The following is a 13,542-nucleotide window of genomic DNA, read 5'->3' on the forward strand; positions in this document are numbered from 1 at the left end:
TGCTTCAGGATGAGAACAGAAATCGTGCTCCGGCGGCGCAATGGCAGCAGGAGGCCACATTAGCTAAAGTGGTGGCTTCAGGTTAAGAATAGGTTCAGGTTAAGAATGGACCTCCAGAATGAATTAAGTACTTAACCTGAGGGACCACTGTATTGGTGGATGAAAAGCAACCAGATCACACCCCAGATAATAATAATAATAATAATAATAATAATAATAATAATAATAATAATAATAATTTTTTTATACCCCGCCCTCCCCAGCCAAGGCCGGGCTCAGAGCGGCTTACAAGCAATAATAAAAACAAGATGAATGATTACAAACTTAAAAACAAAAATAAAATACAACATTATAAAATAATGGAACATTAAAATATTAAAATGTAGCCTCATCGCAGGAAGAGAAGGAAAAGAAAAAAAAAAGGGGGGAAAAAGATAGATACATGATCTATCTTGGCAGTTTGTTTCCTCAGTGTTCTAAGAACAAAGGAAGATCCTGCTGGATCAGGCCTTTGGCCCATCTAGCTCAGTACAGTGGTGCCTCGCAAGATGAAAATAATCCGTTCCGCGAGTCTCTTCGTCTAGCGGTTTTTTCATCTTGCGAAGCATCCCTATTAGCGGCTTAGTGGCTTAGAAAAAGGGGGGGAAAGGGAAAAGACTCGCAAGACGTTTTCGTCTTGCGAAGCAAGCCCATAGGGAAATTCGTCTTGCGAAGCGCCTCGAAAAACGGAAAACCCTTTCGTCTAGCGGGTTTTTCGTCTTGCGAGGCATTCGTCTTGCGGGGCACTACTGTATCCTCTTCTCACAGTGATCAACCACATGCCTATTGGCAGTTTGCAAACAGGACCTGAGTTCAGTAACATTCTCTCTTCCTGCAGATTCCAGCAACTGAGAAACATGCTTCATCCATTCCTAGAGGCATGGCCATCCTATAGCAGTAGTTTTATCCTCCACGATTCTGCATTCTTGGGCCTGTTCTTTTCCTTTCTTTCAAGAATAGTTTTATTTATAGGTGTCGTTTTCATTGAATCCGGTCCCTATTCAGTAAGCATAGAAATGGAGCTTCTGGTTGAAGAACTGAAGGAACAGCATCAAGACCTGAAAATACAGCTGGAAACCAAGGTGAGTCGAGGAGGAAGACACAGGCAGGTGTTTAAACGCCAATTCAGGTTAAAAATCATCATCAGAATCAGTAGACTCTCAATATATTTCTGAATGCAGTCCTTGGGTTACTTGCTCAGCAGGATACATTGTATGTTGACCAAATGATGCAGCTTTTGTTGTTAAATTTAAAATAAATCAGCATTTTAAGTATTTTTTTTAATAGATGTAAACTCATTTATGATAATGAAATGTTTGGGTTTTTTGGGGTGCTTTTCTCCATTGCTCATGTAAATTAAGTACCTCATCACCAATGTAAATTAGGAGAATGTGGGATGGCATATTATGGCTGTTTGTAGAAAAGGGTGGACTTGGTTCAGTTGTGGATGACAAGTTAGTTCTGTATGAATGCAGTAACTCTGTATGGAGTAAGAAATCTTTACACAAGATTTCCTGCTGTTAAATGCTCTTATTCTGTATAAAAATCCTACCCTCTTGAAATGCATAGGCTTCTAGCTCTTGCAATGCCTCACTTCAAGGACCAAGTTGTTAAACGTGAAGTAAGGACTCTTGACCGGTTTGTGCATGTATTAACCATGCTACCTAAAGAATGCATAACAAAAGTTTGGTTTGGCTTTACTGTGCTAGGTCAATTACTATGAAAGAGAAATTGAGCTGATGAAAAGGAACTTTGAGAAGGAAAGGAAGGATGTTGAACAAGGTTTTAAGATTGAGATCAGCGAATTGGAGGAACAGAAGAGCGATTTGGAAGAGCTGAACGCCAAATGTCAGGAGGTGATAGACGGCTTGAAAGACCAGCTTCAGAAACTAGTTCCTGCCCAAGAACTCGAGAGGAGCTTTGAGAAGGAGAGGTCAGAAATGGAGCAGTACTATGCCAAAGAGATTTCCATTTTGGGACAGAGACTGGCCCAGGAAAGGGACAGACTGGAAGAAGACATGAAGATGAAGCATGAGGCTGAGACACACTTCATGAGGTCTGGTGACATTACTGTTTTGAAACATGGGCACTTGGCAATATAAATGGTAGTCTCATATTCTGCCACATTGTGTTATGGTTGAACCCTTGGTAATTTAGGCAAAGCCTTTCTCACCAATGTGGTTGTATAGTACCCGGTCCAATTCCTTTCTCACTTTTGGGGAATTGTGACATTTTTTGCCATGAAGCAGCTGTCTGGCTGGCATACTGTCTCTGGAATGGCTCTCCATGTGCCTGCTAAAGAACTATTGCTAATATGCTGTTTCACAGCTACTGTTCTATGAAATGAAATGTATGGTTCTTCTATAAAAATGCACTCATCTTTTAAAAATGATTTGACTAATCATTGCATGCTTGCTTATTACTTCTGGGCTTGTTCACATGCTACGTTTTATAGCAGAGATGATCCATCTTCCCACAGAAATTCTATTTCATAGTGTGCATTAATTCAGACTCTGACTGTATGCACACCATATATTTAAAGCACCCCCTATAGCGCTATGATTTGTGATACCCTTAACAAACAACGGTTTGCAGGAATTGAGGTGTGTGTGCTTTAAATGTGTGATGTGTGTGTAGCCTTTCAGTTCTCGTGTGTTGGTGTGCAAGGGATGCTTAATAGATGCAACTACACGAAACATGCCTGACATCAAAGAGAACAGAGCATGTGCTTTTATATGGGGCACTTTTGATCTCTGGGTCACAACTACTATTCTCACAGTGACTTGAAATCAAATTTGTATGTCCCGTGCCATAGCACAGAGCTCTAGTTTTGTCTCATAGAAAAAAGAAGTCATAGATTGCCTGTGAACAGGATAAGTAAGTAGCAAAACCCGGGAGCCAGTACAGTGGTGCCTCGCAAGACGAAATTAATCCGTTCCGTGAGTCTCTTCGTAAAGCGGTTTTTTCGTCTTGCGAAGCAAGCCCATTGACAGCTTAGCGGATTAGCGCTATTAGCGGTTTAGCGGCTTTTAGCGGCTTTTAGCGGCTTTTAGCGGCTTATCAGCTTAGCAGATCAGCTGATAAGCGGCTTAGCTGCTTAGGAAAAGGGGGGGAAAGGGGGGGAAACCGCAGGAACTCGCAAGACATTTCGTCTTGCGAAGCAAGCCCATAGGGAAATTCGTTTTGCGAAGCGCCTCCAAAACGGAAAACCCTTTCGTCTAGCGGGTTTTCCGTCTTGCGAGGCATTCGTCTTGCGGGGCACCACTGTAGTTTCAGGAGGGATGTTTGGCAAGTCCGTAGCACACAGAGAAAGGGTTAACCCCACCCACCCAACAGCTGCCTTTCAAAGAATAAAATAAGTGAATGTGTAGGGCTGGCACACATTTAACACTTAACATTTAACGTGGGTGGCACTGTGGTCTAAACCTCTGAGCCTCTTGGGCTTGTTGATCAGAAGGTCGGCAGTTCGAATCCCCGCAACAGGGTGAACTCCCATTGCTCTGTCCCAGCTCCTGCCAACCTAGCAGTTTGAAAGCATACCAATGTGAGTAAATAAGGAGAGCAGCAGGAAGGTAAACGGCGTTTCTGTGCGCTCTGGTTTCCGTCACGGGGTTCCGTTGTGCCAGAAGCGGTTTAGTCATGCTGGCCACATGAACTGGAAAGCTGCCTGTGAACAAACGCTGGCTCCCTCGGCCTGAAAGCAAGATGAATGCCGCAACCCCATAGTCGTCTTTGACTGGACTTAACTGTCCAGGGGTCCTTTACCTTTTACCTTTAACACCAGATGTAGTTTGACCCTTTCTGAGCAAGTGGTGTAATATGAATAACATCCATCCATCCAGTGTTCGTTTTTATTTCTGTGATTTACGTGGGTATAAACAGCACATTTGGAAGCAGCTACTTTTAAAAGCATTGCATATACAGTGGTACCTCGGGTTAAGTATTTAATTCATTCCGGAGGTCTGTTCTTAACCTGAAACTGTTCTTAAGCTGAAGCACCACTTTAGCTAATGGGGCCTCCTGCTGCCGCCGCACTGCTGCCGCGCGATTTCTGTTCTCATCCTGAAGCAAAGTTCTTAACCCGAGGTAATATTTCTGGGTTAGCGGAGTCTGTAACCTGAAGCGTATGTAACCTGAGGTACCACTGTAATAAGATTTTTTTTTTAAAAAAAGCTTCTCTTTTAGCGGATTGTCCAATTCCACTGCCTGTTCTCAGACATATTTATTTTGATGGCGCTTAGCTGAGTATGGCAAATCCAGTCGCCTGATTTCTTTAACATCCCCAAACTACCTCCGGTCCTTCAATACTTTTTCTCTCTCCCATGATGCAGAATTGAGCTCCACAGAGTTTCAGAAGACAACCTCATCCTAAAAAATAAACTTGGAAGATTTCAGCAAGAAGTGGAGGATGTTGGTGAAGCAAACAAAAAGCACAGGTTAAAAGGGGGGACGGTTCTTTGGGAAGCTTGCAGAGGAACTGTAAATGTGAAACCATATGTCTTCCCAAGAGGCAACTCGTTGAATAAAAGGATTGTGTGATTTTAAACAGAAATATTCGCGAGAGGGTCTAGCCGCGCACAGCGAGCCCTCAGAATGTGGCTGCATCAGTGCAATGAAATGTGTGCTCCAGTACCTGACGGGATGCTCAGTTATAGCGTTGTATGAATACACGTACAAGAATTTCCAGTCTGGTTCTTAGATCTGCCACCTTAAATCTGTACATAGACATGGTGGGAGGACTAAAAATAAGAGGGCTAGATCCAGCTGCCATGAAAAACAGCTTTGCTTTTAGCAGACCTACTATTAATATTATTTTAAAAAAAAAAATTTCAAGATGCTTGAGAGTTGAGGACCAACATAAAGCTTCGTTTCCCCTTTTTCTTTGCAAGCCACTTGCACTGATGTCGCAAACAATAGTGAAACATCAGCTGTGACTTGTGGCAGCGTGTTTCCTGCTCCCGTTTTAGAATCTATGCAAAATATGGTTAAATGGTTGCACAATTTAAATTGTTTCCTCTTCCTTCTTCAGAAAACATATTGACGAATTGATGGTGGAAAAAGAGAAGGTGATGCATGGAATAGAAGAATTAAATCAACTGGTAAATTATATATATATATATATATAGAGAGAGAGAGAGATATAAAATGATCTACTAGCAGGTGAGGGATGGGGGAAGCTCTTCCTAAAACCCTGGAAAGCTGCTACCAGTCATAAAAAACACAACCTTATACCAAGTCAGACCATTAGTCTATGTCTTCTTCTTCTTCGGCAGTCACTCATAGCCGAGTAAGATTGTCTTCCATAAACATGATTTTAACAATGAGTCCATAAGTGACTGTGGAGGCCAATTCTGGATCCACACGTCCTTCCACAGTGGGGACATAGGTTTCCGGGCGGGAGTTGATCATGGTGAGGGTTTGCCAAGCATGCCTTCCTCTTAGCACGTTTCCTCCTTGCGTCCTGAGTTCGAGTGTCTTCAGAGCCCACGACGCCTTTGGTAAAGGCTGTCTATGTAGCTCAGTATTGTCTACACTGACTGGCAGCTGGCTCTTCGGGGTTTCAGGCAGAGGACAGGGTTTCAACCCCATCTGGAGAGGCAAGAGATTAAATTTCTGTATCCTCTTTCCAATGTTTAAATGCTTTACAACCCTTCATCCATGCAAGGTTAGGCTGATGAACACCCATTTTGCCCAAGGTTTATCTTATCGGCTTTGGCTGGAAGTTGGATTTCCAAGTCCCAAAACCATACACTGTCCCCCCTTGCAAAGAGTTAAATGCTAATTCAGTAGGGGTTGAGTTCTTTTGCAACCTTCTGAATCTTTCTAGTACATGTGCCTTTAACAATGTACATGTAATGTTGGAGTCAGTCATGGGTTGTTCTGGCAGTGCCCCCTTTTGCTCTGCCTTCTGTAGCTCCAGTAATTCAACCATCAAACAAACCAGCCCTTTCATCCCGAGAAAAGGCATTTCTTAACTTATGCCACCTCGTTAAGAAATGTATACTAGTGTGATACTGCTCCAAAAAACGAGAAGACCTCTGCACCCATTCTTTGCAGGCAAGCAGTATGAGACACCCCCTGATGCAATACTCAAGATTAGATGTTAAGATGTTTTCCCCTGGGTGGGATGAATGCCGCAGCTCTGAATGTCTGAAATGCCTCTTTAGAATAAACACTACGAGGTGGAAATCTTCCAGTTAAACACCAGGATAGATCAGCTGAGCCATGAACTCTCTGAACTGAGCAGTGATAACAATGTCAGCCGGAATACCGTCAATTTACTGAATCGGAGGCTTGTCGAGCTGGAGAGCCAAAGGGACCATGAAGCTGCGGTTGCCAGGCAATTTCAAGAGGCCTCTGCTGAATTGACAAAGGAGCATCTTCAGGAGCGGTTGGCATGGCAGGGAGAGAAGGCCCTGCTGGAGCAGCAGCTGAAGGCCTGGAGGGAAAAGGTAAGGCTGATCGGAACGGGGAGGAAGGGGCACATCAGTTCCAGGCTGCCATGTCCCACTGCACAAACCCACCTATAATGCTGAGCCAGCCATGCAATATTCTGGTGGAAATTTCTAAGGCCTAATACGTAGACCATAGATACAGGGATGCACTGCTTTTTACTACATCGATGGAAAGCTTGGGTTGCTGTGGTGGTCATGGAGTTGCTGTGTTTAGGCAAAGGAGATAGTTTAAAATATGTTGCCTTCTGGGAGAAGGTGGGTGGAAATTCTGCAGCACCTTGCATTTGCTTCATTCCTCTGCTACAGGGGTCAGCAACCTTTTTTTAGCCGTGGGCCGGTCCACCGTCCCTCAAACCATGTGGTGGGCCGAACTATATTTTTTTGAATTCCTATGCCCCACAAATAACCCAGAGATGCATTTTTAAATAAAAGCACACATTCTACTCATGTAAAAACAGCAGGACCGTCCATGGGCCGGGTTGAGAAGGCGACTGGGCCACATCCAGCCCACAGGTCTTAGGTTGCCTACCCCTGCTCTACTAGAACTAAAACTAAAGTTTGTATTTTGTATTCCTTGTATAAACTGCTTAGAGGCTTTATTTACAATCATGTAGTATGCACATTCTGTTATATAAAATAAAAAATAGAAGTGCTGAACGGAGGAAGAGTAGTACTTTCAAAAGGAGCCTTAACAATGAAAATTCTTCTATTCTGCTTTTTGCTGCACACTTGGTTTAAATTATAAACTATCTGAGCACTCTTATGATCTTTCGGCTGTGTACAGCTAGCCCATGGCTAGTGGCAATTATTTTCTGGGAATAATAAAGGGAGAAATGGACTGTCCACAAACAGCCCAAAGAGCAAGTCTGTGAATATTGGAGTGTAATTGGGTTGACTTGTTTGCCAAGTGAATTTATTAATGCAATGGAATTTAGAAAGAGCGTCATTCTAGGCATATCGGAGGAAGACTACAATGGTCACACATAAGGTTTGGGTTTGCATGGATAAATACAAAATCAAGCATCCCTAACCTTTTCAGGCCCAAGGACACACTTGGGAATCTAACAAATCGTCACAGGTACCTCGAAATACCCCTTTCACAGAAGCAAAAACCTAGGGATGCTCAAAAACTCTTCCAAAGCCCCTATATTCCCTGAAACACACACACAAGAAAGCAGGTGTGCACCAAGAGTATGCTGTGTCCCACAGAGGACCTTACGGCCTTCAAACAAAAACATCTTGGCGGTCCTGGACCACAGGGAGGTTAGGCTGGCCTCAACCAGAGCCAGGGCTTTTTGGCTGTGGCACCGATTTGGTGGAACGCTCTGTCACAAGAGACTAGGGCCCTGTGGGACTTGACATCTTTCCACAGGGCCTGCAAGACAGAGCTGTTCCACCAGGCCTTTGGCCAAGGCACAGTCTGGCCGCCTCCTTTGGTAATCCTCACAGAACTCTATAGCCCAATGGTTGACATTAATTTGATTTTGAATTGATTTTAGCATGAATTGATTTTATTGTTGTTAGTCACTCTGAGCCCAGCTTCGGCTGGCGAGGGCAGGATATAAATAATATTATTATTATTATTATTATTATTATTATTATTATTATTACTGAAAGATCCCACATTGTTGCTGGCCTCATCCTTTGCTGCCATTCTCTCCTTGAACAGGCCAGCCAGTCTCAGGAGCTGGAGGCTGAACTGGAACGTTCGACACAAGAGTGTCAGATGCTACGGCTAACAAAAGCACAGCTGAGAGAAGAGGTGGAAGAATGCCAGGATCGGGTAGGCTGGTGCAGCTGAATATGGCCTGCCTTTGGCTCACTGGGAGCATCACTGCCTGTTACAAATGAGGGCCTAGGCACGGCTGAAACAGCGGTGAAGTGCATGCCCCTGGTTGGACAGAGGAGCAGGGCTCAAGAGCCTTTACACCTGGTCAAAGAAATGTGTCCAGACATTAAACCTAAGAGAAGATCTAGTCCCAATGTCATAGATTTGAGGGGAGGGTAGCATTGTTGTAGCGGGATAGCAGTGTTGCTGTTTTGCAACTTTAAAGAAAAACAGAGCTAGATGAATTCTTTGGCACTGGTTGTGCACTTCTTACTCTGCAAAACCAACTAGGATCAGGGCAGTTTCTACTGGAGTTCACCTGTTTTGCCTGTGTTTGGATATGCATTGCAAAAAATAAATAAATACTAGCTTCTAGATTCTCCAAGAGAATTAGTAGTGGATTAGTACCACTACTTTATTTTGAATTGATCTGATGAGAAATAACCTTTAAATGGACTGTGGAGTATTTCAGTTCTCTGTGCGCTGCAGGGGCCCAGCCATCAGCTATTAAGTAGGGAGGGGAAAGGGCTTTGTTGTGAAAAATGCACAATTTTAAGCTTCTTGCTCTGCAAGGTCTGCTGCAAGGAGATCAAAGCAGAGGCGATTTTTTATTTATTTAAAATTATTGGTAATCTAACCTTGTGGAACAGGGAAAGTTTGTGGAACAGGGATCTAACCTTGTGGAACAGGGAAAGTTTTATGCTCTGCCAACACAAGGACATTCTGGGTGGCCACCGGCAGCTACCCTTGTCACAATCTGCTCAAGTGCAAAGCGGAAACTCCTGAGCCAATCCATTCTATTAGATGTGTGGCTCATTCTGCAGCGGAGCTAAAATGTTCTCCTGCCCCCCATTGGCTGATGGCAGAATGGGGGGGGGGATTTTGGGGGTTATTTCAAAGTCAGGAATCTTACCAGTGGTGATGGGACCCACAGTGGAGGTCCTTCCAGCAGCTGGGTGTCCCCCCCCCCCATTTGATGTCTCAGGCTTACGTTCCTTGCAAATAGGCAAAAAGTAACCCCTGCATATTGCAACTTCACGCATGCATTTTTGCAGGAAGCAATCGCATTTTGATGTTTGAGGCTTTATTTCAGTTTAGCAGTGCATCTGCCTTCTTTGCATTCATCTGGGATTAAGTTCTTTCTGCCTTTTGCACAGCCGGGACAGATGAAAGGTGTTGGAGAGGTGTTTACTTTTTTGTTTTTAAAAAGCCAGACTATGAATAAAATGGAGGACAAAGCTTTAGATTTATATATATGCCTGCTTCTATGGGAAATAGCTTTGTGGTGGGGTTTGTCCCTACCCACTATTAGAATGCAGCCCCTGATAGTTTCCCCCAGCGCTCAGTCCAAGAAAGGTTCTCTGTTCCTGGTCTACAGCATTTAAACTTTTAATGATGTTTTTAATTTTCTCTTGCCTTGCAGCTACTAGAAGCCAACACAAGCTTGAGCCTGGCCAACTTTCGGCATTCACAGGAGCTAGAAGAGTTAAAGGGCCAGGCAGGCAATTCCGTACCTAAGGCCTGCCTTGCAGAGCTAGAAAAGAGACTGGCAGAAGAACAGAATGTGGTCAGGCAGCTGCAAGGAGAGCTGGACTCCCAGGCGAAGCAGATGAGATGGCAGGCGACCACATATCAGGTAGGGAAGAATGGTGCTCGAGTTGTGTCTCATACAAAAATAAAGGCTCCCTATGTGGAAACGCAGTATGTGTACATGTGTGGTTTTTACACAGCCTCTTCCTACCTGAAACAGGCACATTCAAACAGCGACTCTCGCCTAGTCTTCATTTTTGTTATGCAATTATTTAAACTATTTATACACCATTTAATGCCATAGTCTCTGAGCATTGTACAATAAAGTTACAAAAATCACCCAACAGAGATAAGATCGGTTAAAATTAATGGTGAAAATCTGGGGGTTGGGGGGGGGGAAAGGAACCCTTACTTAATATGCCTGTTTAAATAAAAAGGTACAATAGATCCAGCACATGAAGCAAAATTCTGTGACTTGTATGAATTATACAAGCCTCCTTTTGCTACTGGTTCAGGAGCACCAGATGCAGTTAAGTATCTGAGGCAACGCTGCATGTAAAATACTGTGCTGGGAAAGTTATATCCTAGTGAAAAGTGGACTCTTAACTCTGAATAAAATACAGTGGTACCTTGGGTTACATACGCTTCAGGTTACAGACTCCGCTAACCCAGAAATAGTGCTTCAGGTTAAGAACTTTGCTTCAGGATGAGAACAGAAATTGTGCTCCGGCGGTGCGGTGGCAGCGGGAGCCCCCATTAGCTAAAGTGGTGCTTCAGGTTAAGAACAGTTTCAGGTTAAGAATGGACCTCCGGAACAAATTAAGTACTTAACCCGAGGTACCACTGTACCTGCATTATGTAAAGGCTTGGCTGCAGATAGCACAGAGAGCACCAATATACATCTGGGATAATTTGTGGATTGTGTTTGAGAATGAGCTCTATTCTGCCTTGGTCAGACCACACCTGAAGTACTAGGTGGATGCCATGATATAAGATTATGGACAATCTAGAACGGTTGCAAAGGGCAGTCAAGATGATAATAAATGGTCTGGAACCAAGGCTTATGAGGAATAGTTGAGGGAGTTAAGTATGTTTAGCCTGGATAGCAGGAGACTGAGAGGAGATAACGGTAGCCATCTTCGGATATCTAAAGGAAATATCACATGGTAGATGGAGCGAGCTTGTTTTCTCCTGCTCTAGAGGGTAGGACCTGAACCAGTGAATTTTAAGTTACAAGAGAGATTCCGAGATAATAAATCATTATTTCAGATGCAGCATTGGGACTTGTTTGAAGTGAATTGACTTTCCAAGGGTAGTTGCTTCCCATAACTGTTGTAATATCACAGCTATGACTTTGTCCCTTTATTTTGCAGGAAGAGCATGAGAACTTGCATAGATTAATGGAGGAAAAGGTGGGAGAACTGGAGATGAATTTGAAGAATGTGCAAACAATGCTTCAGGAAAAGGTGGCTGAGCTCAAGGAGCAGGTCAGTGGAATGGGGATTAGGTGGCTAATGGGCCCATGATCTGTTTACAGCATTAATTCTTTTATTAAATGTAAATATATATAATTTGTCTGGAAAAGGACATAAGCCGGCCAAAAATAGCCAGGGCACCACCAAGATGTGTCCCGAATTATGTCAATGTATTTGGCACTGAATGCTTTTCATATATATTGTATTTGAGTGACCCTGTTTCATGGTTGCTACTGCTTCTGGTCCTCTCCAGTCATTTGTAAGTGTCCTGCACACTGTGTGAGCTGCAAGCTGCTTGGCTTGCAGTCAACATGTAAAAGCCCTATGTGGCAAAATCCAGGATTCTCCACTCTTGGTATAAGCTGTGGCCCCATCAGTCAGTGCACTTCTGGCTACAGTATATGGAAAGATAAAAGAACAGCTACCCCCTTTCCCGGGCAGTTTTGGTAGGACACAATACTAGAACAGGCTATCTATCTATAGCCATTCTTAGAACACATCTTCAAGCTAGCATCTTTAGAACAATCTGTGGTTGTTCTAAACTTTTCCAGTTTGGATTTATAGCAAAGCTGTTATTCTGGACAGTTTGTACATCGACTAATTATTCCAAGGTCAAAACACGAAAGGAATGGGAAATGTGCTGACATAAATTGTTATTTTTTTAACAGAGGGAAGATGGATGAAAAGGGAAAATTCTAAACTAGTCATATTGCTACTTCCAAGTGGTTTACAGAAAAGTCAAATCAAGAAAAAATCACTATACCTAAGTGTACAAAAGTTAAAACACTAAAACATTAAAATTACAACTTTCTAAGAACCATCATTTTAATTAAAGACATGATTGTCCCTATGTTTGCACTGGTTCATATTTTCTGTTTAAGATGGGCTACATTCTGGGAATGAGGGAGAATGGTGGTTACCTCCTAAGGTCTTGATATAAAAACAATTGTTCAAAGCAGGGGCAGCTAACCTGTGGCCCTCCTCTCCATGCTTTTGAACTACAACTCCCATAATACATGGCCACGCTGGCTGGGACTGATGGGAGTTCTAGTCAAATATCATAGAGCATCATAGGTTAGCCTGCTTTAAACCTGTTGCTAAAACGTAAAACCAGTGGACCATAGCAATTGCTTATTTCCTAGTTAATATTCACGAGACTGCTTTTCTAGCAAAACAGTAAGCAGCATGTTTTTGAGTTCTGTATCATCACCAAACACTGATTAATGGAGCGCTATTCATTTTATTTTCCAGTTTGAAAAAAATGCCAAGTCAAATCTATTACTGAAAGACCTGTATGTGGAAAATGCACAGCTGATGAAAACTCTGCAGGTTACAGAACAGAGGCAGAAGAACACAGACAACAGAAATTTAATACTGGAAGAGAAAATCTCATCCTTGAACAAATTAGTTAGGGAAATAACTCTGGCATCTCAATGAAATCTGCTTTTCAGTTGTTGGCATTAAAGCAAAAATGACAATCTGTGGTAGAAGCAATACTCCATGCAGTGGTCCACTTCACTGTATACCTTTCTGATCTTGGCCAAATGAGTATTATTTACTTCTCATGAGACTCAAAAAGGACATGATATTCAAATGATCCCTCCTCTCTTTCATGTGGGGAAACCATCACAGAAAGCAGCATGAGAAACATACTCTCAGGGATAAGTTTGAAGAGGGAGATGCAGCTCTACTAGTCAGTAGCAATAAACTACCCCATCTCATGTTTTTTTTGCAATAGGGAAGCTAAAGCTTTTAGTGCCTTCTGATCATTTTCACAGAAGTCTCTTTGGCTCTCATTCTGTCTCAGGACTGAATATTTATTGTGATTGCAATATTCTTACCTCCCCGTGCCTCACCCCCACTCTGGTCTGTACACTGGCTTGTATTGTGTATATATATATGTACAGTTTTCTACAAGTATAATATGTACTCCTTTAAATCAGTGTATATCAGATGTAAACAGAAAAAAAACTGCTGTTATGTTCCTTTTTGGTAAAATTTGACATGACTTTTTTAATTAAATGATATTTATACTGCTTCTGAAGTCACTGGATTTTCTCTCTGTGTGCAAATGGCTGGGGTAGATATGTCGGGAGAGAGCAGCAAACATAGGTAAAGCTGGAACCTAACTAAAAGAGAGGAACAACATGGCTAAGAGCCTGTCCTGAAATAACTAAGGCAAATGCAGAAAATAGACTACTTTTTAAAGTACCTT

General features: G+C 42.7%; 1 protein-coding gene across 2 annotated transcripts in view; it reads left to right on the top strand.

The window, feature by feature from the left end:
- The window catches only part of NINL (ninein like), a 49,084-nt gene extending 35,713 nt beyond the window's left edge, over positions 1 to 13,371 (top strand). For both annotated transcript variants that reach the window (XM_081854540.1, XM_081854541.1), the window contains exons 16-24: positions 1,012 to 1,121; positions 1,749 to 2,095; positions 4,371 to 4,475; positions 5,069 to 5,138; positions 6,207 to 6,491; positions 8,164 to 8,277; positions 9,746 to 9,958; positions 11,226 to 11,339; positions 12,579 to 13,371. In XM_081854540.1, the coding sequence (XP_081710666.1) occupies positions 1,012 to 1,121; positions 1,749 to 2,095; positions 4,371 to 4,475; positions 5,069 to 5,138; positions 6,207 to 6,491; positions 8,164 to 8,277; positions 9,746 to 9,958; positions 11,226 to 11,339; positions 12,579 to 12,764 (1,544 nt within the window). In that variant the 3' untranslated portion in view covers positions 12,765 to 13,371. The remainder of the gene's footprint in view (positions 1 to 1,011; positions 1,122 to 1,748; positions 2,096 to 4,370; positions 4,476 to 5,068; positions 5,139 to 6,206; positions 6,492 to 8,163; positions 8,278 to 9,745; positions 9,959 to 11,225; positions 11,340 to 12,578) is intronic.
- Positions 13,372 to 13,542: the final 171 nt, after the last annotated feature.

The sequence above is a fragment of the Podarcis erhardii genome, assembly GCF_964252035.2.
Source record: "Podarcis erhardii genome assembly, chromosome: 3".
NCBI lineage: Eukaryota > Metazoa > Chordata > Lepidosauria > Squamata > Lacertidae > Podarcis > Podarcis erhardii.